At 42.3% G+C, this 27,901-nt stretch overlaps 3 protein-coding genes across 5 annotated transcripts; 2 read left to right on the top strand and 1 right to left on the bottom strand.

The window, feature by feature from the left end:
• Positions 1–109: 109 nt before the first annotated feature.
• On the top strand, positions 110–10,248 carry LOC118556456 (beta-hexosaminidase subunit beta-like). Of its 3 annotated transcripts, none has more exons than XM_036140399.1 (14): positions 110–491; positions 582–733; positions 2,606–2,671; positions 3,369–3,415; positions 3,502–3,612; positions 3,708–3,809; positions 3,907–4,039; positions 4,123–4,303; positions 5,313–5,399; positions 5,477–5,549; positions 7,590–7,770; positions 9,206–9,296; positions 9,772–9,876; positions 9,963–10,248. In XM_036140399.1, exons 1-14 carry the CDS (start codon positions 238–240, stop codon positions 10,024–10,026), a joined length of 1,647 nt encoding a protein of 548 aa, XP_035996292.1. In that variant the 5' UTR covers positions 110–237; the 3' UTR covers positions 10,027–10,248. The 3 variants fall into 3 exon arrangements, with proteins under 3 accessions (XP_035996292.1, XP_035996294.1, XP_035996293.1); XM_036140400.1 differs by lacking the exon at positions 7,590–7,770 and adding an exon at positions 6,937–7,111 and having other exon boundaries at positions 166–491; XM_036140401.1 differs by lacking the exons at positions 9,772–9,876; positions 9,963–10,248 and having other exon boundaries at positions 165–491; positions 9,206–9,300.
• On the bottom strand, positions 10,249–20,840 carry LOC105932260 (GTP dependent ribosome recycling factor mitochondrial 2). The gene is made up of 20 exons (XM_012871341.3): positions 20,554–20,840; positions 20,393–20,480; positions 18,523–18,568; positions 18,322–18,419; positions 18,107–18,232; positions 17,933–18,021; positions 17,750–17,838; positions 17,603–17,663; positions 16,554–16,739; positions 16,393–16,473; positions 16,136–16,284; positions 14,700–14,840; positions 14,499–14,598; positions 14,234–14,420; positions 13,451–13,527; positions 13,229–13,367; positions 12,973–13,143; positions 11,163–11,278; positions 10,891–11,073; positions 10,249–10,559 (listed from the first exon to the last, which is right to left on the bottom strand). Exons 1-20 carry the CDS (start codon positions 20,593–20,595, stop codon positions 10,431–10,433), a joined length of 2,298 nt encoding a protein of 765 aa, XP_012726795.2. The 5' UTR covers positions 20,596–20,840; the 3' UTR covers positions 10,249–10,430.
• A 196-nt stretch (positions 20,841–21,036) lies between these two features.
• On the top strand, positions 21,037–24,408 carry LOC118563954 (ribosome biogenesis protein NSA2 homolog). The gene is made up of 6 exons (XM_036140403.1): positions 21,037–21,178; positions 22,935–23,122; positions 23,203–23,353; positions 23,436–23,615; positions 23,702–23,894; positions 24,171–24,408. Exons 1-6 carry the CDS (start codon positions 21,176–21,178, stop codon positions 24,236–24,238), a joined length of 783 nt encoding a protein of 260 aa, XP_035996296.1. The 5' UTR covers positions 21,037–21,175; the 3' UTR covers positions 24,239–24,408.
• Positions 24,409–27,901: the final 3,493 nt, after the last annotated feature.

Raw genomic sequence — 27,901 nt, 5'->3', positions numbered from 1 at the left:
TGAATTATTTTAGTCTAATGTGCAAGTGCTACAAAATATACAAAAGAATAAGTATGAATGTTATGTAATGTTCTCCCATCTTTAACAGAAAGGCCAGTGGAAGGCGCCGTATCTAGACGCTGGCCCTTTAAATCGCGACTTCCGCGTGGGAAGCCCCGCCCTCCTCCCGTTTCCATACAAATCTGTTTTCTGTTGCCGTCAGGACAGGTCTTGTGACTTTACAGTGCTGCTGCCAACATGACCGTCCTGCTGGGGTTTGCCTTCACGCTGCTGACTCTCGGCTCCTGCTGGGGGCACCAGCCCGACCGCCTCGACCAGGAGCCCGAGCTGGCCTTCCAGCCCTCCAAATACGGCTCCCTGTGGCCGCTGCCGCAGAAGGTGCAGATCTCGGAGGTTTCCTTCAAGCTGAGCTCCTCCAGCTTCAGGATCACCGACGCCAAGGAGTCCGGTGCCGGTCCGAGCTGCAGCCTCCTGCAGCAGGCCTACAGAAGGTCCGGAGGGGGGGTGACGGGGTTACTTTCTCTTCTTGTTTCCATTGGCACCGCGTCGTGATGCGTTCACTGACCCGTTTCTCTCTGCAGGTATTTTGAATACATGTTCGGGGATGTAAAGACGCAGAAGTTGAATAAAGGCTTGAGAACAGGTCCCGCGGAGCTGTTGGAGCTGCAGGTGTGGATCACGTCCCCCGACTCGGAGTGCGACGGCTACCCCACCGTGTCCTCCGACGAGTCATGTGAGTCCGTCTCTTCATTTCCTCCTTGATACGGAGGCGATCTGTGGTGGGGAACCGGAGCTTGACGTTCATCAAGCTCAAAACTGCTTCCTGATCATCTTCTTGTTAACTTTTAAGAGGGGCTGCAGCGCATTCCACACTCCGATAAGATCTATAACTTTATTTTTTTTTAAAGTAACGACTTGGAAATAAGACCAACTTTTATTTATTGCTGTAGCATAATCTCATGTAGAAACATTTTACTTTAGCACGTGTTCTGTGGAAGAGAAAATGTCATGCGAAGTAAAGATTATTCATCACATGATCAGTGCCACACTCACTGGCAGCTTTGCTGTCAATATCTTCTTTTTCCCCCCAATAACACAAACAGAACAGAGAGGGATCTTTGACCATTCCTGTTTGCACAATCTCCTCAGATCGTCCAGATTTTCTTTGCTATTGGGTTTAGACCAATAGCAAAGAGCTATTTAGACCCGAGGACTGATACGGCCATTGAAGAAGGTTAAATTCTGACCTCTGTCAGAATTCACCAACAGTTTTAATGAAACGTTATCTTTCGTGGTACTCACTCAACAAGGCACTCAGTGCATAGAGCGCAAAAGGCCCACAGCATTACAGATCCTCCACCGTACTTAAAAGTGGCTATGGGGGGGGGCTTTTCTGCATATTAAAAAAAAGCTCCACTCAAGTCTTGCACACATAAGATGGTTCTATTTTTCATCTCATTTAATCAGAGGTTTAGGTTGCAGTGAAAGTTCCTACAGCCTTGTAGAAAAAAAAAAACACTAATTTTTATTCTCTTCCTGGCATGCCTCCCACACAACGCTTCTGAAACGCATTAACACGTCCAATCGCTTTTTATCTGTTGCTGATAGAGACTTCGTAACTTCAAGATCCTGATCAGTGCCTTTTTTTTTTATTTTAGCTCTCTTACTATCACACACACATACACTTTCTAATCTAGTTCACTTTATTGCAAGACAGACAGATATGGGCCCAGTCCTGCGTGACACAGGAGATGCAGAATTTTATTTAAACCCGAAATTTAAACTGACTTGCCTTACTTGAATGACTTGTTCTATTGGCTATTCCATTTTTAAGAGCGGCTAAGAGAAGTTTGCACATTTTTTTATACAGTGGAAACAGGAAGTGGTGGATTACAAAAACGGGATCAGCTTTAAAAAAAAAAAAAAAAAGAATTTTTAGTAACCTGTATTTCATAGAAAGGGAAGCCACAAATTGTGACACCGGTAATTTAGAAAAGGAGTGTTTTTTCTTTGTCCCCCCCCCCCCCCTCCAAATAAAAGTACATTAATCAAATGTTGAACATTTTATTTTTCTCAACCGGAGATTGTGCTTCTGCAATAAAAAGTGAATTTATTTCCAACTTTATCTTTTAATTCATCACGGTAAAGGGTGCTGACGCCAGCTGAGGGCTGGGTTTCAAATCGTCCTCTGGTTTAGCAATGAGAGATCATTAAAGTGTTGTCTTGGAACTGATCAACCACTTGACTGATGGTGTGCAGATAAGATATACCATCAGCGAGGCGGGTCACCAGTAAACGGCCAATTCCATCTAACAAAATGTTGAACAGCAGCCAAGATGACATATTTAACAATGATTTATCTGACGTTGGGTTAAATAGGAATTCATAAACCGTGGTAGTTTAACAAAAATGTAGCCGCTTCAACTCGTGACTATGTTGCTTGCACGTTTCCAGGAAAAGCTTTTCTGCTCATGATTGGTAAAAAGTAAATTCTAAGGTTACCTGAAAAGCAAATTCCAGGATTAACCCAGATGTCTCATTACTTATGATGCTGACAAGCTTTACCGACACTGTAAATGCTGCTGTGACTGTTTGTTTCCTGCAGACGAGCTGTCGGTGGATCAGCCAGTCTCTGTCCTGAAGGCACCAAAGGTCTGGGGAGCCCTGCATGGTAGGATTATATTTACTTATACAACTGTTTTTTTGACTAATTTTCAAATGACAAGCGCTTTACAGGTTTTTTTTTAACTGGTAAATGGCTTGTACTTGTATAGCCCCTTATCAAGTCCAACAACCCCAAAGCGCCTTACATTAGTCAGTCAGTCACACGTTTACATCCTGCCGGTAGTTCTACCGCTGTCTTAGGTCTTTAATAGGTTATCTGCTAGGATTTCCCTGTATTCAGCTCCATCCATCTTTCCATTAACTGTGACCTGTTGCCATGTCCCTGTTGAAGGAAAGCATCCCCACAGCATGACTCTGCTACCACGGTGTTTTCCTGTGGGGGCAGTGTGTTTCGGGGCGATATGCAGTGTTGCCTTTCTGCCACACAGCATTTTTCATGCAGGCCAAAAAGCTCTATTTGCTCTCATCTAATCAAAGCATGTTTATTACATCCCATACGTGGTTTATTACAAACTGTGTTGCTTTCTTGTCTTGTCACTTTCTTCCCAACACTCTTCCACGAAGAACACGTTCGTAGAGTGCACAACTAAAAGTTGTAGATTTGATCCTGTGCTTAAGAACATTGCTCGGGCTAATTTCAGGCAAACATCAGGGGGTTTCCAGATGCAGTTGAGCTTAGCTGAATCATTTTCCATCTTCTTCACCTCCATTTTATGTTCCTGCTTCTTCTTCTTCTTTTTGAGGTCTGGAAACTTTCAGCCAACTGGTCTACGAGGACGAGTATGGAGCTGTAAGTAAGACCGTTGAATTGTGTCAAAACTGTTTCCAAACCCAGGTCTCACCTTTTTTTTTTTTTCTCGCCTTTTCTGTTTTTAGAAAAGCATCAATGCAACGTCAGTCAGTGACTTCCCGAGGTTTGCTCACAGAGGCATCTTGCTGGACTCGTCACGACATTTCCTTCCAATTAAAGTCATCCTGTCTAACCTGGTATGTAAGCTTGTTGTCTTTTATTATTTTGTATTCATTTATTTTAATTAACTTTGGATTTTTTCTTTTTAATCTCTATCCCCTCCGTCGTACAGGAAACCATGGCAATGCATAAATTCAACGTCTTCCACTGGCACATCGTCGACGATCCGTCTTTTCCTTACCTGAGCCGGACGTTCCCAGACCTGAGCCGAAAGGTCGCAGTGACGACTCTCCGCCTGTGTTGACTCCAGCCCAAATGTCTCATTATGCCGCTGCGTTGTGACATAAATGTCCCCGTCTCAATGTCCACAGGGCGCTTACCACCCTTACACCCACGTGTACACTCCTACCGATGTGAAAATGGTGATCGAGTTTGCTCGCCTCCGAGGGATTCGGGTCGTCTCCGAGTTTGACACCCCGGGACACACGCAGTCTTGGGGCAAAGGTGGGTTCTCTCGTTGTCTACGTCCCGTTTGGACTCGGTTGCCGTATCGTCCTGGCGTCCACTTCCATGCGTTTGCTTCTCAGGCCAACCCGACCTGCTCACGCCTTGCTACGCTGGCTCCAAGCCGTCCGGCACCTTCGGCCCGGTGAACCCCATCCTAAACTCCACGTACACCTTCATGCGGCAGTTCTTCAAAGAGGTCAGCACCGTGTTCCCCGACGCCTACGTTCACCTGGGAGGCGACGAGGTGGACTTCACGTGTTGGTGAGGCGCCCGAAGCGTTTAGATCCGTCTCCCAAGACCGGGCGGGTGTCGGCGGCTGTTATCCGTCTGTTGTCTTTTACAGGTTACAAAAAAGTGCAGAATCAGAATGATTCACAAGGCAGGATTTCATGACCATACTAACATACTATTTATAATGTCCTGCCTCCTCAAACTCCCTGATCTGGTAGAATTTCAAACAGCTCAGCTGATGTACAAAGCTAGAAATAAAAAACTACTGGACAATAATCAAAAGTTGTTCACAGATAGAGAGGGGGGTTATGACTTCAAGGAAAATCTTAACTTCAGAATCTTGAGGGTTCGAGCCACCATGAAGAGAAAGTGCCTTTCAGTCTGTGGTGTAAAGGTCTGGAATAAACTCCAGAAAGAGCTGAAGCAATGTCCATCCATGAGCCTGTTTAAAAAAAGGCTTAAACTGATGTCTTTCAACAGGTATTGTAATGAGGAGAGATGAATGATATATCTGAGCACTGTGTATGTGTGTGTATGTTGATATGCACGTGTGCATTTATGTGTATGTATGTAGATGCATATATTCATATATGTATATGTGTATAAATATAATTTATATTTTTTGGGAATTTTGGATCAATACATTGTTGGTTAATAGGAAGGTACTTTAAGTGAAATTAGAGGGAGTAGGGGTATGAAAAATAAGTTTTACTTCTTCATACCCCTTTTCAGACAACTTTCTTTAATCACTAATCAATGTCAGAAATCAGGGTAAATATACCTGATATATTTTATTTAGAGGAAAATTTTGTTTATCTCATCTCTATTTATGTTCAAATGATTTAATTGAACTGGAACAGAAAATTTAATTTAATGTTTATCAATTACTTTTTTATGTAGTCCTTGGTTGAAGAATTTCTTAAATTGATTATTTTTTATTATTATGTGGTAATTTCTGAAATTGATTTATTTAATATTTGGTAAATGTGTGTTAAATTTGTTAATTGTCTGAAATAAATTCATTCATTCATTCATTCAGGAAGTCCAACCCAGACATCCAGAAGTTCATGGAGCAGCAAGGCTTCGGACAGGACTACAGAAAACTGGAGTCCTTTTACATCCAGAAGTGCGTACTTTGTGTTGTAAAGTTTTTTTTTGTTTTTTTTTATTATCCGGTTTAATTTTCCTTTTTTTATCTGAAAGGCTTCTGGATATTGTCACCGCCACCAATAAAGGCTACATCATCTGGCAGGAGGTCTTTGACAACGGTGTTAAGGTATCCTCTCATCAGTTTTCTTTTTAATGCTTTAATGATTGTTAAAGGCCAGTTTTTTGTTTAAGATGTTTTTTTTTCTGAATCATTTAAAAAGCATTTATCTAAAAGGCACTGTGGAGATGCTTGTAGGTTTTTGTTGTTTGCTTAGGGTTGTCCTGCCAGATCCCCGGTAACACGATCAGCCTGAACGTAACGAAATATTGTTTCGCATTATCAACAAGTCGTATCAAAACAGAGAGCAAAGCCGCTAATACCAGCATAGTACTTAAATGTAAATTGGAGCATAGTTGATACTTTTTAATACTTCAGCTGGCGATTCAGACGCATTTTTTCAAACTAATGATAGAGCTTTGTGTATATTTGGTGATACATCAAGCGAGTTAACCTGATGTTGGAGCAGCATATCGTGGCTGTCTTGTGGAAAATATCCCTGGTTTAAGAAGAAAATATTAATTAAAAAAAAAAAGAAATAGGAAGAAAAATAGTAGAGACTGCAGCATCTGGAATGTCATTAGTTGTAAAAATAAAATATAGTGCACTATTTTACTGCATCTGAATGCTTTTTAAGCAAATATGTGGCACTGTTTTTATGAAATTTAATGATCAGAATAGAGCTGAGACATATCCTTAGATGACTATATATCAGTACCAAAAACCCTAATGGGGAGTTTTTATATTTTAGGCAACTGGGGCAAAGATATTACTTTTTGTGACTTTTGTGTTAAACTCAGCTCCAGATCCCTTTGGGAATATGTAGTTATATGGGAAGCACATCCTAACACAGTCGACCCCAAATTGACCTTACCTACTGTAAGGACAAGTGAATATGGATGATGAATGTATTATTTTTTTATTTGCTTGTCTAGATATCAATATTCTCCAAATAAAGCAGAGCTCCATATAAATTTATAACTGTAACTTGAATACATTAATGCATTGATATTAGGGCTGGGTGACATGAACAAAAAATAATATTGATATTTTTAGGCTGAATGTTGATATAAAATATTTATCTCAATATGTTTTTTTTTATCATAAAGTAATTGAAAAGGGCATGTCATCAAATCAAAGCTTAATCCAAATCCCTCAGGCCTGTTTAATAAATACATAAATAAATAAAACAGCTGTAGATAAATAGGAGAAACATTGAAGTTGTAATATCTGTTCTAAAAAACCTTGATATTTTTAAAATCTCGATATGTTGCCCAACCCTAATTAACATTAATGGAAGAAAAAAGAAGCATAAGGTAATGCCCAAATCCTGCAGGATATGTCTCCAAGTGGTTCTTACAGTTTATTTATATTCTTGTACAACTGTTGATCTCTTTTCTTTATAATTTATGACTGCACTATGTAAGGACGTGTGTCTGGCTTGTAACAATTGCAGCTGAAGCCCGACACGGTAGTGCATGTGTGGATCAGCAGTAGTGCTAACTCAGAGATGAGCAATGTGACCGCATCAGGATACACCACCATCCTCTCCGCCCCATGGTACTTAGACTATATTAGCACAGGACAGGACTGGCAGAAGTACTACAAGGTTGAGCCGCTCAGCTTCAACGGTCAGTTCAAATTGATGATAATGATTTAAAAAAAAATTATGTTGAATTTTTCTTTTTCACAAATCATTTCATGGTGATGGGGGGGGGTAATTTTTGCCTTGTTTTTGTTCAACAGGCTTACATTTAAAAAATAAAACTGCACAGTCGTGACAACTAGAGTCAAATTGACGCTGTGTGAACATGGGGCAGTGTGGCTGGTGGTTTTGCTTCTTTTTTCAGCACTGCATGCATTTCACCACACTATGTCACCGATGTTCAGTTTACAATGATCAGATAAAACCAACAGAGAACACTGGATAATGTCTGTCGTCCAGAAACGTGCCGCTAGGGCGAGACGTTGTGAACCACTGATATTCAGAGACACTTTAGACGGACTAAGAGCAGATGGAGAAACCCGTTGTGATCTTATATTTCCATCTGTCTCCCTCTGTGTCTGTGTGTGTGTGTGTGTGTGTATACGTGTGTGTGTGCTCTTTAGCTGAAACCAGACACACTAATCCACGTTTGGAAAGGAAACCAGGAGAAATACCAGAGTGAGATGGCAAATATTACATCGGCAGGGTACCAGACCCTGCTGTCCTCTCCCTGGTACCTGAACCGTATCTCCTACGGCCAGGATTGGCCGGGCTATTACAAAGCCGACCCACAAGATTTTAAGGGTTTGTGTCTGCTTGATGGATCTTGATCGATTTTCTTTACTTCTTTCCTCTACTTGTTCCTGTTCAGAAGCTAGCGTTAGCATTGCAACACAGCTTGCTTCTGCAGGAAGTTAGAAAAGTAGCGATTGTCAAACAGCCCCTGGGGGCTTTTGCTCTCGTTTCTTAAAAACCACTGGTCTAAACACACTGAATCTAGTGTTTTAACAGCCTGTATTATAATAAAGGGTTTTTTATTGTTGCAAAAGTCTAAAGGTTTTGGCAGATCCTAGAAAGTGCAACCCCTACGCTGTGCTTCAAATATGACTCCATGGGCAAAAGTAAATGGATCGAGCCTTTTTACAGGAAGATTCCTGGATAAGCCACAGTCCTAATTGAGGATAGCTCTTAAGGAGTGTACACAATCTGTTTGTTAAAAAGCAAAAATGTAACTACTAGGAAAGAGAAAAGAGCCTCTGATAGTAAAATGAGTTCCATGTTCTCTCACACTTAGGCGTTACCTCTTGAAGTATTACAACTTTAAAAAGAACAGTGAATTCAAATGGTTAACAGTGTATTTTAGTGTGCTACCTACATTTGTTAGCAGAAAACTCAGTTTTAGGACTTGTTAGGGCTGGACGATAATTCAATAATGTATATTGATAGGGGAAAAAAAGGGTATATAAAAACTTCAATAGAAGAGCAGTTTTATTTATGCATTCTAGCCATGTAGGTTAATATTACAGTTGTTACATCCCATCACAACGCAGACCCAGGAACCAAGCTCCGCCCCCTTCAACGTTTGCAGAGCTCGTATGTTCTATTTTTCTTTTATAAAAAAAAAAGTCAGTGTTTGTGTGTCCTGTATCTATATAAAAAAAAAAAAAAGTCGCTAGGAAACAGCATAAAATAGTCAGGGCTGCACTTAAAATACGTTTTGAATTTGTTGATAATTATCGATTTTGATATTATTATTTTATCAACATGCTTTTTTTCCTATATCGTCCAGCCCTAGGACTTGTAAATCTGGACAAGTTCAGATTCAACAGTAGAAGAAAATTGTTTAAAATGTTTTAGGCTGCAGATTAGAAATTCTGGCTCAAATCATAATCTTTTTTTTATTTAATTTTTTCATGCAAGCACCATGAATATTTCAAAACTATTTAGACGGCACAAGTTATTAAACTGGAATTTTGTCAGTATTCTATATAGAAAACAGAATTTGTTTATTATTCTTAATAATAATAATAATTCTTATTATTATTATTACTACCACCACCAGCAGCACTGGCTGAGGTCTGCCTTATTTAGCTGCAATTTGGCTCAACTTTAGCTTGACCTAGAGTTGTCACTCCTGTGCAAGCCTTTGTAAACCTGTTAAATAAAAAAAGGGAAGATTTACATGTTTTTATGCAATGGAAGCTGCATTTAATAACATTATGTTTAAAAAAAAAAACAGGAACTGAAAAGCAAAAGAATCTTGTGATCGGTGGAGAAGCCTGTCTATGGGGAGAGTACGTGGATGCTACGAATCTGACACCAAGACTCTGGTAAAATGTCACTTTTGTTTTTTTTGTTTTTTTTATTTAATACATAAAGTGCATGGTAAAGCTATTGCTTTTTACACGTTTGGCCTGTTACAGTCACAAACTTCAATGCGTCTTTTAATGTTAGTTTTGAAAGATCAACACAAAGTAAGTGTTTTAGTGTAACATATAAAGGGAAAGTTTTTAACCTCTGTGCAGGCAACTGTTCTGAAGACAACAGGTTGCACTGAGACTCAGACAAAATGCACACCCCATTTTTCACATTGCAGACTGTTAATTTTTCATAAACCTTCTCATTCCCAATTATGAACAAGACTATTGTTGGTCTGTCCCCTAAAAATCCTGTTTAAAAATGTATTAAAATCTGTGGCTGTAATATGACCCAATGTCGACAAGTTTAAGCGGTGTAAATACTCTTTCTGCGCCGTAAACAATATATTTTACGGAGATAATATCAGAATACCATTTTGTTCTCCAGGCCTCGAGCCAGTGCCGTAGCAGAGCGGCTCTGGAGCGCTAAAGAGGTCACAGACATTACCGACGCCTACAGCAGACTTTCTGTGCACCGCTGTCGTCTGGTACAGTAAGTATCATCAAAAGTAACAGATATTCTTATTAGGTACGAGGAACATTTTAAAGGTTTCTTTTTTTTCTTTTCTCTTCTGTAAGGCGTGGGGTACCAGCTCAGCCGCTGTCTCCCAGCTTTTGCCCACATGAATACAAAGGTGTCTGAGTCCATCTGAAACGCTGCTCTAGGAACAGAAAAGGGAAGCACATCCACACGCAATCATCCCAACGCTGGTTTGTAACCTGGGAAATCAAACGAGAAACCCATTTTCAAAGCTGTCACAACCTGTTGAATCCGATGCATAAATATTGTGTCAAAGTGAATGATTTTTCTACATGAGTTTTGTTAAAAAAAAAAATAAAAATCAATAAAATGTTGACACTGTGATTGCTTCTGTGTTTTGTTTTTATTAGAAATATACAGAAATACCATGGCTGCAAATTTAGGTTTGCAGCACATTACGAGTATGGTTGTATTTTATTCTTATTTACTCAACATTTTCCACAATAAATAGCTTTAATTTCCATGAAAAGTCTCCATTCTGTACACACGTGTTTGGTCTTGTGCGATCACATCCCACCGGACATTCTCCTGAGAAGTGCACTCTGGGCCTGGGGGTTCATGGCTTGGTAGGCGTCCAGCTCCATTGAAAAAGTGGCGTTCCCAGAGGTCACAGTTCGCAGGACTGTGGAGTAGCCCTTTAATAGAATAGAATAGAAATCAATTTTATTGTCATTGCACTGTCACAAGTACAAGCAACGAAATTTGTTCTCTGCTTTTAACCCATCCCCTTGGGGAGCAGTGGGCTGCCATGTGCGGCGCCCGGGGAGCAATCTGGGGTTAGGGGTCTTGCTCAGGGACCCAGAGTGCAGGCTCTGGGGATTGAACCGGGTACTTGCATCCTTCTGAGTGCAGGCGTGCTGCTCTAACCACTAGGCCACCACTCCCCTTTAATGTGTGAGGACATTAATTACCGCATCGATTTCAGGGAGAATCCGCAGATGTATTATTAATGAGACTCGGTCTCACCATCATTTCAGCCAGTGGCACGGTTGCCAGCAGCACCTTGTTGTCATGACGACTCTGGATGTCCCTGACGGTCCCGCGTCTTTGGGCCAGGTCCCCCAGCACGGAGCCGAGGTGCTCCTCGCCGACGGTCACCTCCAGGGACATGACCGGCTCCAGGACCTGTCCCCCCGCCAGCCTCAGGGCCTGCGTCCCAAAGCAACACTGTTGTGGCGTGTTCCTGTCTCCGGCGCCGCCGTCGGTGGCTTTGACGTGAAAACGGTTCCCCGGCTTACCTTCAGCATGCAGCGGGACACGCAGGCGGACACCATGGCCGGCGACGTCCCCGGTTCCACGGAGATGCCGTGGATCAGAGTGGACACGCCCTGCACGGGGTAACCCAGCAGCGGGCCTGGAGAGGCAATCAGAGATCTGGTCCTCAGCAGTGAAGCGTCAAAGTACAAGACGGGGAGGGCGGCTGGTTATACCCATGCAGTTAAAATTAATATAAACGTATCGTTCTAACTTTGGTTTTACAGCTGGACCTTTACACCATGACAGGATGATTACAGTAGGTAGTGATGAACCTTTCACATTAAGGCATGGTAGGGGTGGGGGGGTGTAAAAGTTTTCTATCTGGATACTTCTTGAACTTCTTCCCATTTTCACAACCCCAAACCACAGCGACATTTTTCTAAGGGAAAGAGCTGACGGGTCAAAGATTGAGTTGTGGAGAAGTTTATACCACAGTTGTTAGGTTGTAAATGGATTATCACGGCTTGGAACATCTCACAGCACACTGTGTGGAAATGGCATAACAACTGCAAAGCTACCAAAAAAGCAGCGCTCCTCCTGAGCCTACAGGCCTGGAGATAGAGGGCCATTAATCAGAAGGGACCATAGACCGCAGAAACCATGGAGGAACTCTACAGAGATCCCCAGATCAGGTGGGACAGTCTCTCTATTATGTTTTGATGCCATGTTCATTTTCCTATCCATGAATCTGCCCGTGGCAAGAAGAGTGCTGTAAAAGTGCTGTTTGCACTTTTACAGCACTCTTCCACAGTCACGAGTCATGAATGAGGGCACGGTAAACATGTGGAAGATGCAGTTTACAGTTGGTCTACACGTGCAGCACAAAACTGGATATCATCTCGAACACACCATCCCCACCAGGAAGCATCATGCTGTGTTAAAGATTCATCATTTGGATACTTGCAGCTAGAAGTATAATGAAATAGTTGGGATCAAAGCATGTCCATGTGTTAGAATGGCCTAGTCAAAGTCCATACACAAAACATATACCCCAAAAGACTTCAACAAAGTCATTAATTTGCACTGGATGTGATTTAGGGCTATCGGGGTACAAGGGTCTGAAAACAAAAGCAGACCACAATGTTTTCTTTTACATCCTAATCATGCTATTAATATTACTTGGCATGTCACATTAAATATGAAAGAAGATTCCGTTTAAGATTGTGGTGTGACAAAATGAAAAAGCTGAAAGGATGATGCCTTCAAGTCAGTTCAGATTTACAGACTTACAGTTCTTTCAGTTTTATGAACACCCTGCAGGTACGCTCGTTATCCTGGGCTGTCAGACCTCTATGTTTAAAAAAAAAATCTACATAAACAATTTCCTCTTTTGCAAAACCCCAATCAGCTGTTATTAGTCATGTTTGGAGTGCAAGGCAGCTGCTTTTTTTCCTCCCAAACGAACCGCTGTCATGTGTTTTTTAAACGTAATGTCACAAAGAAGCTGAGAGGGGAACTTCAGATAACACCGGTGCAGTTTGTGCTGAGCGATCGTCTTCCTTTGGGGACTGCTTTCAGTTCTGCCCTCTCCCAGGCCTTTTAGAAAAAAAGCTACCTTACAAAGTGAAAGCCATAAAAATTATATGGCGACATTCTTTACCCTGATTTTTTCCTTGTATCGAACATTTTCTGCGTTGCTGCGCTATTACTCCATTGCCTTGTGCTTTCATAAAACCTACATTGTCTACTAGGTAAAAAAACAACAACAAAAAAAAAACAAGCTGCTGCTTTAGGTGTAATTAAAGCTGTTTTTGCTTAGGAATAGGAAAGAACAAGTGAAGCCACATTTACCTTGCAGATATGAGCTCTGTACTCCATTCTCCACGGCCTCTCTCATCTCCGGCTGGATCTGCTCTTTTAATTCTTTTGTAAACGCGACGTCACACGACATGTCCGCTGGTCTGACGGTCAGACTCACTGACGCGACGTGCCTTCTGTCCCCCATGGTTCGGTCCAGTGTGTCTAACGGGGCCAAAACCCACCGTAAGTTCACACACGGATATCTGGAGCCTTCCAGAACCGACAGTAAAACGGCTCAGAGCTGTACCTGCAGTCGAGACCTCCTGGAGAACGGTTTCTCTGTAGGCCACCTGCAGCGGCCCGAGGTGAGTCTCGATGCCGTACTCTCGTCTGATTCGATCGTGGATGATCTCGATGTGCAGCTCCCCCATCCCACACAGGATGGTCTTTGGGGCGGAAAGAAAAGCACCTTTAGTTAGCTAGCCGGGGCCCAGAGCGAAAGCCCTGGCTGCTCCAAGATCGGTTTTACCTGACCAGAATCCGGGTCAGCTCTGACTTTCAGGCTGGGGTCTTCTCTCTGCAGGCATTTCAGGGCATTCTCCAGATCTTTGGTGAAGAAAAAAACATGTTTGGAAGACTGTGATAAGATGAGCACCATAGAGTACCATCTGATAATTTAATGTCAATAATTGTGCAATAGTTTTACTTTTAGCCTTTCAGACCGGTTCTCGTTCTGTCGCTTTAGAACTTAACTGTAGCTTGTTTTTCATCACTGACCTACTGTGCAACTCTGTGTTCTCGCCACTGTTACGGCCAAATCCCCATGTTTCGGGACAATAAAGGTATTTCTTACCTTATCTTTTGTCACTTTACAGCCATAAAATGTTAAAGTGTGGGATTTTATGTGATGGATCAACACAAAACGGTCATAGCGTTCCTTTCTATCTTTACCTTTTTGGTATACATAAACATGCAGTGTTCAACATGTTCATAGCTCGGTGAATTATTGTTGTTTTTTTTACCATAAATCTGATTTTAGTTGCTCTACATGCTGAACCCTGTCCTTTTTGATGTGTTCCTTGGTCTTTATAATACCCCCCCTCCATTTAAGGGAGCTGAATGCTTGTGCACTCCTGTGTTAAAAACATTTAAAGACAATGTATCCTTTTTTTCTCCTGTTGTGTTGGTCCATCACATACAATATGGATGAAATACATTGAAGTTTGTGGTCGTAACGTGACAACATGTAGAAAAGTTCAACAGGTGCCGCACGAACAATTTTGCCACCGTAAACACGAACCCCGGCACCGACCTGCCTGTTTGGCCATGGTCGGGGGTTCTACGGTGCAGAAGAAGACGGGATTGGGGACTTCTACTCCAGAGAGGACGATGTCAGCGTGTTCTCCGCGCTTCTTCCCCGTCCCGCTGTCGTTCTGGGCTCGGCGAGCAGCAGCGGCTGCTGACGCTCTGGAGGAAACGATGGTGTCTCCTGTGACCGTCTGATGTGAAAGCAGAAAACATGAGCGGCCTCTGCGCAGGGAAAACAAAACGCCGCACCTCGCCGGGTCACGCTCTACCTGCTTCAGTCCCACAGTCAGGGCGATGTTCCCCGCACTCATTGAGGGGATTTCCACGTGCTGATCAGCGAACGGCACCAGCAGCCTGCTCATCCTCTCCCTGAGAAAAAAAGAAAATAATAATCTGCATTATAAGAACTGATGACACTGCAGTGGCTTTTAAAACGCGGATCAAAGCGAGGCAGGGTGAAAACAACATACGTGCTGTTCCGGTTAATGTTGTGGACGGCTGTCTGGGGTTTCAGCGTTCCAGAGTAGATCCTGAGGAAGACCAGGGGGCCGCGCTGCTTGTCATGGAGAACCTTAAAGGCCAGGGCACACAAGTCGTCCTTGTACCACCGCCTGTAGGACGATGCAAAACAGACATGGTTACGTTAGATTAACAACAAGAAAACTATGTTTTAAAAGCCTACAATTCTTAAAACAAATGAAGAAAACTTGTGATGTGTAATGTTTGCATAATCCAGAGAGCTGTCTTTTTTTTTTATTTAAAGTAGATTACGCAAATTATGTATCAAAAAACCAAACGCATCATCAATGACATTCAACAATTTCTTATAATTAGATCACTGAAGATGAAGCAAGGCAGAACATCTGTGAAATATATGAAAAACATAGAAAATAAGCTAAATCAACCTTAAAATACATTTAATGCTTTATATGTTGTGAAATGTATATAAAATTATGATTCCTAAAAGAATTATATGGATATTTAAAATGTATACAGCATTCAGGAAAAGCATAAAGAATTCAACATAAAGATTGAACTAGTGAATTTTAACATCAGAAATTCTTAAATATTAATAAATTAATAAATATTAGCCTCAGGCCAATAAGTAAGCAGAAAAATAAACCACTGTTTAGAGACAACAACACAAACAAATGAAAGTTAGCTACAAGCGTTCATTTTATTTATATACTTTTTTTGCATGTTTTACTCACTGAGGTATATTTTAACAGGTTTCTAATGTGATATTTACTAAAAATAAACAGATTTGGGCCCTAGCTGAGTTGTTGTAAAACTATTTTCCTTTTTAATTGTGACGGTTTATCTGCACCCACAAGGACATTTTAAAATCATTTTCATTGTCCTCCACAATATCTAAAGTTTACAACAACGGCCTTACATTGTAGTTGGAAATAAATTAAATCTGGTTCATACCTGGAAGGGAAAAAAAAGTTTCCAGTTTAAAGTGTCGGATGCAGAAAACAGACCTTTCATCTTACTACTTACATCCTCAGATGCATCTTAGCTGTGGTTTTAAATTAAAATTCAGCAAATGATTGTAGATCTGGGTAATATCAGCAGCTACTTTTTTCTTAACAAAATAGTCAATAGGAATATTATCTACCAGTCTCATATAACATGTTGGCTTGGCCTTTTTACATAAAAATTATATATACACATGCTATAAAGTTAAATTATACAAAATGCTTCATCTAGCATTTGTTATGCCAAGCATGGGATTTCGTTTTACGCTCAATAAATAAACTCAAATAATGGGTACATTTTCAATGACAGATCAGGCTCTTACATATCTTTTACCGGTTGGGTCAATAACGGCGGAGGGTTACTGCTTGGTTTGACGTGCGTGTTTCAGACCGGACCACTGAGACAGGTTAAAGAGTTCACTCACACCAGGTCATGGTGCCGTTCGTTGGGAGCGGGCAGGTAAGCGGTGATGGCTTCTAAGAGAGGCTGAACGCCTTTGTTTTTCAGAGAGCTCCCGCAGAGCACCGGGACTCCTTTCCTGGCCAGGGTCACTCGGCGCACAGCTTCCTGTAGCTGGAATCACATTCAACACAGTTAAGCTTGCGTTCACGTGTAAAGGCTCTTTTTTTTTTTTTTTTTAAACAAAGTCATATTCTTGGCTCTGCGTGGTGGAGGACTTACTTTGTCTGCGGGAACAGCATCAAAATTGTCACTAAAATCTGTCAGCACCAGCTCAGCAAACTGGTCGTCCAGATCAGCCACCTGGGATGAAGATAGAAAATCCCCGTCTGTAACAATTCCTGCTCAAAGCTAGTTGTTGCTGCAGCCTTAGGGATGTCCACCTGCTCGATAAGCGCTGTCCTGGCCTCGCTGGCGGCTTGCAGGAGTTCTCGGTCTTCACACTGGCCGAGAGATTTGACTTCAAATGTTCGTCCGTCGTCTCGTGTCGACGTCAGCTCCCATGTGAGCTTCTGATTGGTTAACAAGTCAACCACACCCGTGAAGTTCTTACCGCTACCAATGGGTATCTGGAAGGGGACGGATTCAAGAAAAACTTAAAACACAACATCACATTTGTTACGTCCGTGCAATTTAACTATGCAAAAAGCAGCCCTGGTGGAATATCACTACAGAAACCTTACCAAACTGAAATATCAAAGTTGACTTTTTGTAAAATATATGTAGCCCAGTAGAGAAAACTTCTCTTTTTTTTCTCCTTTTATTTATAATAATGCACTTGCGCTCTTTTATTTGGGAAAAAAAAGTTTATTTTGAAAAGAGGAAATGTGATCCTTCCTAATGTTACTTCCGGTGTCACGATCTGCTGCACTTTGAAAGTGAATAAAGCAGGCCATTAGACACGCGGAGCTGAACTCTATGGGTCGTCTTGTTGATGGGAGCATGAGCCAGAGAGGTTGTGTCCATTGCATGTTCATGCTGAATCTGGGCTAGGTTTTTTTTGTTGTTTGCCGATTAAAAAGCTGGACCAGATTGCTGGATCGGATCCCTGGATTTTCTCTGGATGGAGATAGCGAGCCTGCGCCTCGAGCAGAACTAAATCTTCATTGAAGATCACCATTCTTCTCCCTGTGGTCACAACACCAACTGAACGAAAAAGGATCTGAACCTGGAACCACATTTTCACTTGACTGACGACTAAAAATATGAAATATTGAGCTAAACTGGACTGAGGTTTTTGATTTTCCTAAATTACAGTCAGGGGTTACAATAAGTGGCTACATATAGACTACATCTTACAACAAAGTCCAGCTGCTTGAAATTAGAATAAAGAAATTAAAACTTTTGCACACAAAAATCTGGACATGACCCCATAAAGCGATGCAGAAATTAAAAAAAAAATTATAAATGTTTTGTGTTTTCTGAGGCCTACCTGCAGGAGGACTGGATTGGCTTTCAGTTTCAGTCGTATGCTCTCAATCGAGAAACTCAGGCTGTGAAAATTAAACACGGCTTCATTTTCCACATGGTGCTAAACTAACCCATAATGTGCAGAAGAAAGGCGGTATGAGCCACTCACTCCGCAGCAGGTTTGTCCATCTTGTTCAGGAAACAAACGCAAGGGATGTGGTGCTTCTCCGCCTGCCTCCACACGGTCAGAGTCTGGGCCTGTCGGGGGTTCAAAAGGCCACAGAAGTCCATAACTACACGGCGAAAAACATTTTGATTCAACCAATAACGGCGTCGTTAACAGCTTCCTTACCTCGACGCCAGCAGACGCGTCAAACACGGCGACGGCCCCGTCGAGAACACGAAGCGCCCGCTCCACCTCCAGGGTGAAGTCAACGTGTCCTGCAAGCAAACAAGCTCCGGTCCTAACAGCTCCTTCACACGCCCGGCTGAATATTTCAGGCATCGTGGGATTGTTTTACTTTACCTGGCGTGTCTATCAGGTTGATGCGATGGGTTTTCCAGTCGAACGTGACAGCTGCCGACTGTATGGTGATGCCGCGCTCCCTCTCTTGAGCCATGAAATCTGTGACTGTGTCCCCGTCATCCACATCTGACAGAAACACACCACCAACCAAGACAGAAATAACAGTTCAAATGTGGGGGAAAATTAACGTCTACATGCTGCTGTCTGACTCTCACCTCCTAATGCCCTCGTATAGCCGGAATAATACAACATCCTCTCTGTTGTGGTTGTTTTTCCTGCGTCGATGTGAGCCATGATGCCGATGTTTCGGATCCTGCAGAAACACGGCAAGAGCTTAACCCTGATCTATTGACGAAAAAAAAAAAAAAACGTGGGAAATCACCAGTAAAAGTGACTGGGGCATAAATTGGACTTACTTGGAAATGTCAGGGTTGAGCACAGCCCGCAGTGATTTGATGTCATCTGTGGCAGACAGCATGATGGTAAATGTTCAGCTTTTGGCTAAATCTTAGTTAATCGGTGTTCTTAAAAAGTGATGCAATGTGCCAAAATGCTTGGAAATTCATTGCTTATTGTGTACGCACATAGTTAGAAACAAAAAATAAATAAATCCGTAAATAGCCCCCTTAAAAATCTGTGCGTCGTTTGCACAAACCCTGCAGGCCTGAGAGCGGCTTACAAAAGTATTTACAACCCTTGAACTTTTCCACATTTCATATAATTACAGTTTATTTCATTGGGCATTAATGTGAAGCAGGAAAATTATCAATGGCTTTCAAAATATCTTACCAAGAAAGAAACGCGTCTTAAAAAGTGAGATGTGCAAACGTATTGGCCTCCTTTACCTTAATATTAAATTAAACCTAATTAAATGTATTATCGTTTAAAGAATATGGAACAACGGAAAACCTGCCAAGAAATGACAGGGCAAGGAGAGCATGATCAGAGAAGCAGAGAGCTACAGCTTGGGTGGGACAAACTATAAGGAGGACAATTGTTTGCTGGCCTTTATAAAAGAGCAGCATGAAGAAAGGAATTTGATTTTTTTTTTTTTTTTTTTACAAGCTAAGTAGAGGATGCAGCAAACATGAGGAAGATAGGCTCTAGTTAAATGAGTCCAATGTTAAATTTTTGGCCAAAATGCAAAGCACTATGTCCAGACGAAAACTAAAAATCACCCTAAACATCAAATCTCCACATTGAAACATGGATGCTGCAGATGCCTTGCAGCAGAAGCAAAAAATAAAAAAAAAAGCCTCAGAGAGTTGATGAAAACTAAAACGGAGCTGTGGCTCCAGGGCAATCCTTCAAGAAACCCCACTGGAGGCAAAAACAAAAAGGCTTGAACCTGAGGTGGATTTTCATCGTCCATGAGCACATAAACCCTGAGCCACCAAAGCTGGTAAAATACAGGAGACATAATGGCTGCTGTTGCCTCAATGTACATCACCGTAAATCTGCTCACAAACAGGTGCTGCAACAGGCAGGCTCTGCAAGGTGGAGCTCCAAGACACAGAATGAACTGGCCAATCAGAGTAGAGACACGCTCAGCCTGTGTGAGTGATGCAGCGGCATCCCTCAAACAATTAAATGGTGGTTTTGTGTTCAAATTGTCCAGGCGAAGTCAGCACAGAAATTTGATTCAAAATCTTTTCAAGACTTAAAAAGAGATGTTCACAAAAGTTACCCATCGAATTGACTGAGCTTGAGTTACTTTGCATAAAAGAATAACATGAAAGACCTGCAGCTGTAGCTGAAGTGAAGCTTTTAATTATGAACTCAGGAAGGCTGAGAGATGTATTCCCTTTTCACATTGGCATTAGCACAAATGTGGAAATCCATGCAAAATTGGAATGTCGGCCTGCAGGCCTTCATTAGCTTATCAAATAAAAGCCGATTCAAATAAAGTATAATTTGTGGTGGCAACGTGCCAAAAAAAAAGAAGGAAATATTAAAAGTTTCTGGTATAATTTCATCTATTTGAAAGGGCCATGGCGAGGGACATCCCTGTAAATCATAAAAACTGCAGCCCCAACTTCCATACCTTTAAAAGAACGAAGCAAATAATCCCAGGAAATATTTCTATAAATACTTTATGAATGTAATTATTTATTCATTCTAGATTAGCTTTTTAGTGATCGTCTTAAGGCTTACAATGATTCCACAACAGTGCCCTTCAGCATTACTAAACCATTATCTGATAAGTTAAACGCTTTTTTGTATCTTAATGTGTGAACCCTGAAATTGGAAGATTTTTTTTCAATCAAATCAAGAAATAAAACAGACCTGGTAGAGCACCGTGATGATATCTTCTTAGAGACCAGCTCAGACCACATCTGCAGCGCTGTGATCCAGCTCTTAAAAAACATTTTCCCTGCAGGCGACACTGTTGTTAAGCGGGTCGATCCACAGCAGAATACGTATAGAACGATTATGACGTTTCTTACCCATGCGATCCCGTTGAGCGCCTGAAAGGCTCCGACAGGCATCTCTACTGTCAGCGTGTTATAAAAGCTCCCTGACGTCCTCCTGTTGGAGCTGTAGACCGAACCAAGCCGGACCGAAAATCGTCAACTCATTCGTTGCAGACGGAACACAAACTTTAACACGAACGATACAGAACAATTAAGACATTAAAGTACCCTTGACAACTGAATCATTTGCTTTTTTTACTCATAAGTCACGTTTGAGACGTGACCGACTCCAAAATACATCCCCCGGAGACCTTAGGCTGCGTCCTTTAGTTCCGCGCTCAGGGGTAAATTTGCTTTATTTACATTTCTGCAAATGTAAACATTAAAGTCTGGAAAGAGGCAGCATATAAAATATGTAATTGTCACTTAAAACGTGTTATTTTTTAATGGCATTTTATCTTTTTCTTTTTTTGTAACAGCGAAGCCGGAAAAAACGGATATACCGTTCCGCCGCGGTGACGCACTTCCTCTACGTGTCGGCTGCGGGGAAAACAACACCAGAAGAACCCCAGCCTGAAGCGAAAAACACCGTGCCACCGCCAACCGTAACCCCCTGCAACGCTTTTATTGGAACAAGTAACTTCACAGATACACCATGGTAAGGAACAGAGCCGTCGAAATGTTGCTAATTCGCTGCTATCAGCGGTTCTAACTCTTTAGCTAACTGTAGCTAGCGCTAGCTCCGGTCCGCATGTGGCAACGAGGCTAAACAGACGCTGCTCTGAACGACGCTGGGGTTCTGCTGCTCTTGTCTAAATCCACCTCGTTGGCTGGTCGTCACATGTTGCTTTTCTTTCTCTCTACTGTATATTTTACTCACGAAAGGAAAAGAGGGATCCGTAGTTATGGGTTGGTTACTATGAAAGTTTTAGTATTGCTAGCATTTGATATATATATATAGATATAGATATATATAGGAATCACAGTCTGTAAAGAAGTAATGAGAAATCAGGGGCTTATTGTTTTTGTTTGTTTTTTTTGTATGCCAAAATTAAAAAGTTAGATTATCTCAGGCTACATGCATGAAGGGACAGGACAGGTTGAGCAGTCTGTTTTTTCCCTTCAACAAAACAATAATAGTCTGGTTTAGATCATCTGCATTGCCCTGAAATTGCACAACCAGAGAAAATAGCATGCATTTTTTTTACTTGAATGTGCAATAATTGTCTATTTAGCAGCAAGTGGGAATGATGAAAACTAGGGCTGGGGCGATTTTTATCGTTTATGTAATTCGAATGCACTCTCTTGGGCTTCCATGAAACTTTGCATGATATCCATCCCAAAAGGGGGAAATAGTTTTTGCTGATAGCATGGAATGTTGAGTATATGTTTAGCAAAATATATTATCACAATACTCTTAAGAAAAGAAAACGTTTTAACCTAAGATGAAGCACTTTACAAGTTACTTTGAAGCGATAAAAATGAAGTGAGGCCCGTTTTCAGACATGCGATACCACTAGCTGCAAACATTTTGTTATGTTTTCATTGTTTACTATGGCGGGCCAACCATTTGGATTTGCCATGTTTCAATGCTTATAATTAGTTGCACTTTGAATACAGGTCAACTTCCAGATGAGATGTTGTTGTTAAAAATAATTTCAGAAATTTGTTTTCATGAAATGAAAGGTAAAAAATAAATAAACCGATTATTCGGATTTATTAAAATAAAATCTTTGATATTATTTCAAGATTTATTGCCCGACCTTAATTCACTAATGCATATTTAAACTTGATCAGTCGGCTCCACATTTGTTGTAATATTGAACTTTTACACTTCAGGTTGTCTTAAGACAGGGAAAATAAGAACATCTGTTTTTGTGTAACCAACCAGCCGCAGAGGGTTTCCTGGAAAGGTCTCAACAAATATAGGGTTTGATTAAATATTTTGGATAAGCAAAGGAAATAGAATATGGAAAAATCTTTAGCAAAAGATTTTATCCTCATCCCCATTTATTGAAATCTGTGTTCATCCGTTTTTTCCAACCATCTATCTTGGCCTCCAGTTTCTGTTTTTACAGATAACATATTTAAATGCTCACTACTGTACAAATGTCTGGCAGACTTATCTGCACAGTTCAGGAATTTGAGTCTGGAAAAATCTGGCATTTTTGTATGAAAAATGTACAGAGACCTTGATAGTAGCAGTTTTAGAGATGAGAACTATTCTTAATTGTCTCACGATGGGTAGATTCTGCATCTTTCTATCACGTGTCACAAAATACTGTGAAAAAAGTTCCTAATTGATTCCTAATGAAGGTTCATTTCAGTACTGTCTGAATGCAAGGTTTCCTTTTCACATTATGGCACGTAACTTTTAATTTTTTAAATTTTTATTATTTATTTTTTTCTTTCAGCCTCAGAACGAGCACATCGAGTTGCACCGCAAGCGACATGGCTACCGCTTGGACCACCACGAGAGGAAGCGGAAGAAGGAGAGCCGAGAGGCCCACGAGCGCTCCCACAAAGCCAGGAAGATGATTGGTTTGAAGGCCAAGCTGTACCACAAACAGAGACATGCAGAGAAGATCCAGATGAAGAAGACGTGAGTATGGAGGTGGAAACCCCGTTGTGTCAAGTTTCGTTTCCATTCTGTAACACACTTTGTGGCGTTATTGTTTTCAGCATCAAAATGCACGAACAGAGGAAGACCAAGCAGAAGGATGATGACAAGACCCCCGAAGGAGCAGTCCCGGCCTACCTGTTGGACAGAGAGGGCCAGTCTCGCGCAAAGGTCCTTTCCAACATGATCAAACAGAAGAGGAAAGAAAAGGCTGTAAGTGACGCTTCAAAACGAACGTGCATCTTTTTTGGTATTTGCATAAATATGTGGTTAACTGGCACAACGGTCTCTGTAGGGCAAATGGGAGGTGCCCCTGCCAAAGGTTCGCGCTCAAGGAGAGACGGAAGTGCTTAAAGTCATCCGAACAGGAAAGAGACAAAAGAAAGCCTGGAAGAGGATGGTGACCAAAGTTTGCTTCGTTGGGGACGGTTTCACAAGAAAACCTCCAAAGTACGAGCGTTTCATCAGACCCATGGTAAGCTGGCAGCCCAGTCCGAATGTAAATGTTTAGCACTCCTCGTTTTCTCCGGGGTCACCCATGGGTTTATATCTTCTCTTTAGGGTCTGCGCTTTAAGAAGGCTCACGTCACACATCCAGAACTGAAAGCGACGTTCTGCCTTCCCATCCTGGGGGTGAAGAAGAACCCTTCGTCACCACTCTACACCTCTCTGGGAGTCATCACTAAGGGGACAGTGATAGAGGTCAATGTCAGCGAGCTGGGCCTGGTCACACAAGGTGGAAAGGTCATCTGGGGTGAGTGCGTCATTGTAACTACCAGTTTTTGACTAACTTAAGACAATGTAAGCAGGAAATCCACCCTCAGCTTTACTTGATAGGGTCGAAGAACCTGATAGAGAGAGCTGTTAATGTATGGACTGAGTCCATAGTATGTGTTTTTAAATTTGTTTCTGTAGTCTTCACCGCAGCTTTTTGGGAACAAAAGCAGTAGTTACCAGATAATATTCTAAGGGTTTGAATGCATCTCACTAAATGTAATGTTTTAATTGAAATTGTTTCTTTCCTTCTCAGGTAAATACGCTCAGGTGACAAATAACCCAGAGAACGACGGCTGTATTAACGCAGTTCTGCTGGTATAAGACTCTCTACCCACCTGATAACTCCTATTTCCACCAAGAGCATTGATCATATCACAGAGGCAACAAGTTCACCGAGCTGTCGGGAAGATGGTTGGAGCTGTGATTGGCTCAATCTAGTGCAACAACAAAAATGTTTGATATGAATAAACTTTAAATGATGTCTAATATTCTCCTGACTTCTGTACCTTCCTTGTAACAATAGAATAATACAAATATTAATCTTCTATCGTATCCATATCCCTTGTTTTATGCTGCGTTTGAACATACCTACTAAAGGTAAACGCAAGGTTGCCTTTGTAGATTCTAGTTCAGGCTGTTGTGAATTTCTGTAGCATTATGGACACAAGTACTAAACTTCTGCCTAGTTGGGTTTTGGCTGTTTTTCCCCCACATGTGATGATGCATAACAACTCTGAAGATGTTCTCCTTTAGCAGTATAAGCTAGTATTTCACTTTTTTTTTGCCATCTAGACAAACCTAAAGTCAAAATCTGTAATATGTGGGAAAGCTATCGGTGATTTCCCCAAACTCCAAAATAGGAATTTCAATCTTTATTGTTGTCCATGAGGAAGATCAGAGTAGAGCCGCTGCTTCTCCGCACAGAAAGGAGTTGAGGTTCTTTGGCCATCTGATCAGGATGTCCTCTGTGTGTGTCCCCCGGGGAAGACCCAGGCCTTGCAGGAGGGACTTTATATCCTGTTTAGCCTGGTAGCACAGAGTGACCCCCAGAATGAGTTGGAGGATGTTGCTGAGTAGAGGGCTGTCTGGGCTTCCCTCCTGGATCTGTTGCCCCCATTAACCGATCGTGGAACATGATGCATTTGGCGCCCAGGTTGAACTCAGATCAAGGATCTTTGGTCAGTGAAATTGTTTTTTGATTATTGATTTTGTGGCTTTCCGTCAGTAGCTCAAACAGTAAAGTGATCAAACAGTAAAAACACACTTTTAGAATTTCCAGTTGCATTTTTTTCAGCTAAAAGGAAAAAGAAATTGAGTCCATATTTTAATCCCAAGTGTAAAATTTTTGATGCTTAGACTTGGAAAACTATAAAAACACATTCAGGACTCGTCTCTACAGGTCTGGGTTTGACTCCTAGCAGGTTCTTTCTGCCCGGCCTCTTTAGAATCAGACATACTTTAATGATCCCAGGGGGAAATTACTTTTGTTACATGCTCCAGAATACACACACATATATATATATATATATATATATATATATATATATATATATATATATATATATATATATATATATATATATATATATTTTTACAACATTTCACACAAGGTCATACCATGTCACAATAGTCATATTACTTCACCCTGAAGATCCAAGTGAAGTGATAGTGACTTGTGCAAGAACAGTGCAAAGAATGCATAAATGACAGTTACAGACGGAGGGTATTAGAATAACTGAGGGAGGCGTTGTAGAGATTGATAGCCACAGGCAGGAATGATTTCCTGTGGCGCTCAGTGGTGCATCTGGATAAGAGGAGCCTTCTGCTAAAAGAGCTCATCTGCTGGGTCAGTGTGTCATGGAGAGGGTGTGAGACATTGTATAAGACGGACTGTAGCCTGGACAGCATCCTCCTCTACCACGGTCGTAAGAGTGTCTAGCTCCTCTCCCACAACATCCCCCGCCCTCCTGATCACTTTGTTTAGTCTGTTGTCGGTAGCCCACAGCCCGCTGCCCCAGCATGTGACAGCGAAGAAGAGCGTGCCGGCAACAACAGACTCATAAAACATCCTCAGCATCGTCCCACAGATGTTAAAGGATCTCAGCCTCCTTAGGAAGAAGAGTCGGCTTTGACCCTTTTTGTAGACCGCCTCGTGTTTCTAGTCCAGTCCAGCTTATTGTTAAAGTACATTCCAAGGTACTTATACTCCTCCACAGAGTCTACAGGGACCCCCTGGATGGAAACAGGGGTCACAGGTGTTTTTGTCCTCCTCAGATCCACTATTAGCTCCTTAGTCTTTGTCACGTTGAGCTGCAGATAGTTCAGCTCACTCCAGGTGACAAAGTTCTCCACCACAGTCCTATATTCACTCTCATCACCACCTTCAATGCAGCCAACTATTGCTGAGTCATCAGAAAACTTCTGAAGGTGACAGGACTCAGTGCAGTAGTTGAAGTCTGAGGTGAAAAGGGTGAAGAGGAAGGGGGAGAGGACAGTCCCCTGAGGGGCCCCAGTGTTGCTGACCACCCTGTCAGACACACAGTTCTGTAGGCATACATACTGTGGTCTGCCCGTCAGGTAATCAACAATCCAGGACACGATAGGTGCCTCCACCTGCATTGCCGTCACCTCCACCTGCATTGCCGTCATCTCACCCAGTAGAGCTGGGCGGATGGTGTTGTAGGCACTGGAGAAATCAAAGAACATGATTCTCACAGTGCTCGCCGGCTTGTCTAGGTGAATGTAGACTCTGTTCAGCAGGTAGATGATGCTGGTGCTGGTAAGCGAACTGTAGTGGATCAGTGAAGGGCCTGACCATGGGCCTTAGCTTCTCCAGGACTAGCCTCTCAAAGTTCTTCATGATGTGGGACGTCAGTGCTACCGGTCTGTAGTCCTGAGGGCCGCTAGGACGTGGCGTCTTTGGCACAGGAACGATGCAGGATGACTTCCACAGCACGGGGACTCTCTGGAGGTGCATACTCAGACGGAAGACAAAGCTAAGTACACCACACAGCTGGTCGGCACAAGCTTTGTGCACCCTGGGGAATACACCATCGGGGCCTGCAGCTTTGCCAGAATGCAGTCTGGTAAGCTGTCTTCTCACCATGTCAGGTGTGAAGGACACTGTAGTGGCAGCAGCAGGGGGTGGAGTCGGGGGATATGTATTGGGGTGGTGAGGAGCAGACAGGGGGTCTGTAATAAGGAGGAGTGGGGTGAGGTGGAACGGGCCTTGTAGGCAAGTCAGCAGCGGGGTCAAGCCTATTCAAAAATAAGTTCAGTTCATTGGCCTGATCCACGCGACTTTCCAACCCCATGCCAGTGGGCTTCTGGAACCCTGTGATGGCCCTCATCCCACTCCACACATCTCTCATGTTGTTGGTTTGCAGTTTCTTCTCCAGCTTCCTCCTGTATTTGTCCTTAGCCTTCGTGATTTTGCGCTTGAGTACTCCTTGCACTCTCCTCATCTCTTCACGGTTGCCATCTCTGAATGCCCTCTTCTTCTCATTCAGAATGGCCTTTATTTCTTTGGTGATCCATGGTTTATTGTTGGCGTAACAGGTGACAGTCCGAGCTGGCACATTGCAGTCCACACAGAAGTTGTCAGTGATGCACTCTGTGAGACCATCAATGTCTCCCCCGTGTGGCTCACAGAGTGCGGACCAGTCAGTCACCTCAAAGCAGGCCTGCAGTGCCTCATAAGCCTCCTCCGACCGTCTCCTCACAGTCCTTGTGGTCGTAGGCTTCCTCCTCACAAGAGGCACATAACATGGTTTGAGGTGAACCAGGTTGTGATCTGACCTGCCCAGAGGGGGGGGAGAGAAGTGGTGATGTATGCATCTTTAATGTTAGCATAGCTCTCAACTCTCACGCATTGACCGTGTGACACACGCATTTCACTAACTTCACACGCTCACACGCAACACATGGCATTTCACATGCAAACATGGAATTTCTCACGCATAAAAATCACAAAGCCCATCTCGG

Source organism: Fundulus heteroclitus, chromosome 8, assembly GCF_011125445.2.
Source record: "Fundulus heteroclitus isolate FHET01 chromosome 8, MU-UCD_Fhet_4.1, whole genome shotgun sequence".
NCBI lineage: Eukaryota > Metazoa > Chordata > Actinopteri > Cyprinodontiformes > Fundulidae > Fundulus > Fundulus heteroclitus.
This window is presented reverse-complemented; position numbering and strand designations above follow the sequence as displayed.

What these genes read in the sequence shown, in the direction of transcription:
- LOC118556456 (XM_036140399.1), top strand. Translation starts at nt 238, where the DNA reads ATGACCGTCCTGCTGGGGTTTGCCTTCACGCTGCTGACTCTCGGCTCC. An exon ending in CGTGTCCTCCGACGAGTCAT is followed by an intron (nt 734 to 2,605) that starts GTGAGTCCGTCT and finishes TGTTTCCTGCAG; the next exon opens with ACGAGCTGTCGGTGGATCAG. An exon ending in TCTTTGACAACGGTGTTAAG is followed by an intron (nt 5,550 to 7,589) that starts GTATCCTCTCAT and finishes TGTGCTCTTTAG; the next exon opens with CTGAAACCAGACACACTAAT.
- LOC105932260 (XM_012871341.3), bottom strand. Translation starts at nt 20,595, where the DNA reads ATGCCTGTCGGAGCCTTTCAGGCGCTCAACGGGATCGCATGG. An exon ending in CGCTCAACGGGATCGCATGG is followed by an intron (nt 20,481 to 20,553) that starts GTAAGAAACGTC and finishes TGTCGCCTGCAG; the next exon opens with GGAAAATGTTTTTTAAGAGC. An exon ending in CTCAACCCTGACATTTCCAA is followed by an intron (nt 18,420 to 18,522) that starts GTAAGTCCAATT and finishes GTGTTTCTGCAG; the next exon opens with GATCCGAAACATCGGCATCA.
- LOC118563954 (XM_036140403.1), top strand. An exon ending in AAGATCCAGATGAAGAAGAC is followed by an intron (nt 23,123 to 23,202) that starts GTGAGTATGGAG and finishes TATTGTTTTCAG; the next exon opens with CATCAAAATGCACGAACAGA. An exon ending in AGGTGGAAAGGTCATCTGGG is followed by an intron (nt 23,895 to 24,170) that starts GTGAGTGCGTCA and finishes TTTCCTTCTCAG; the next exon opens with GTAAATACGCTCAGGTGACA.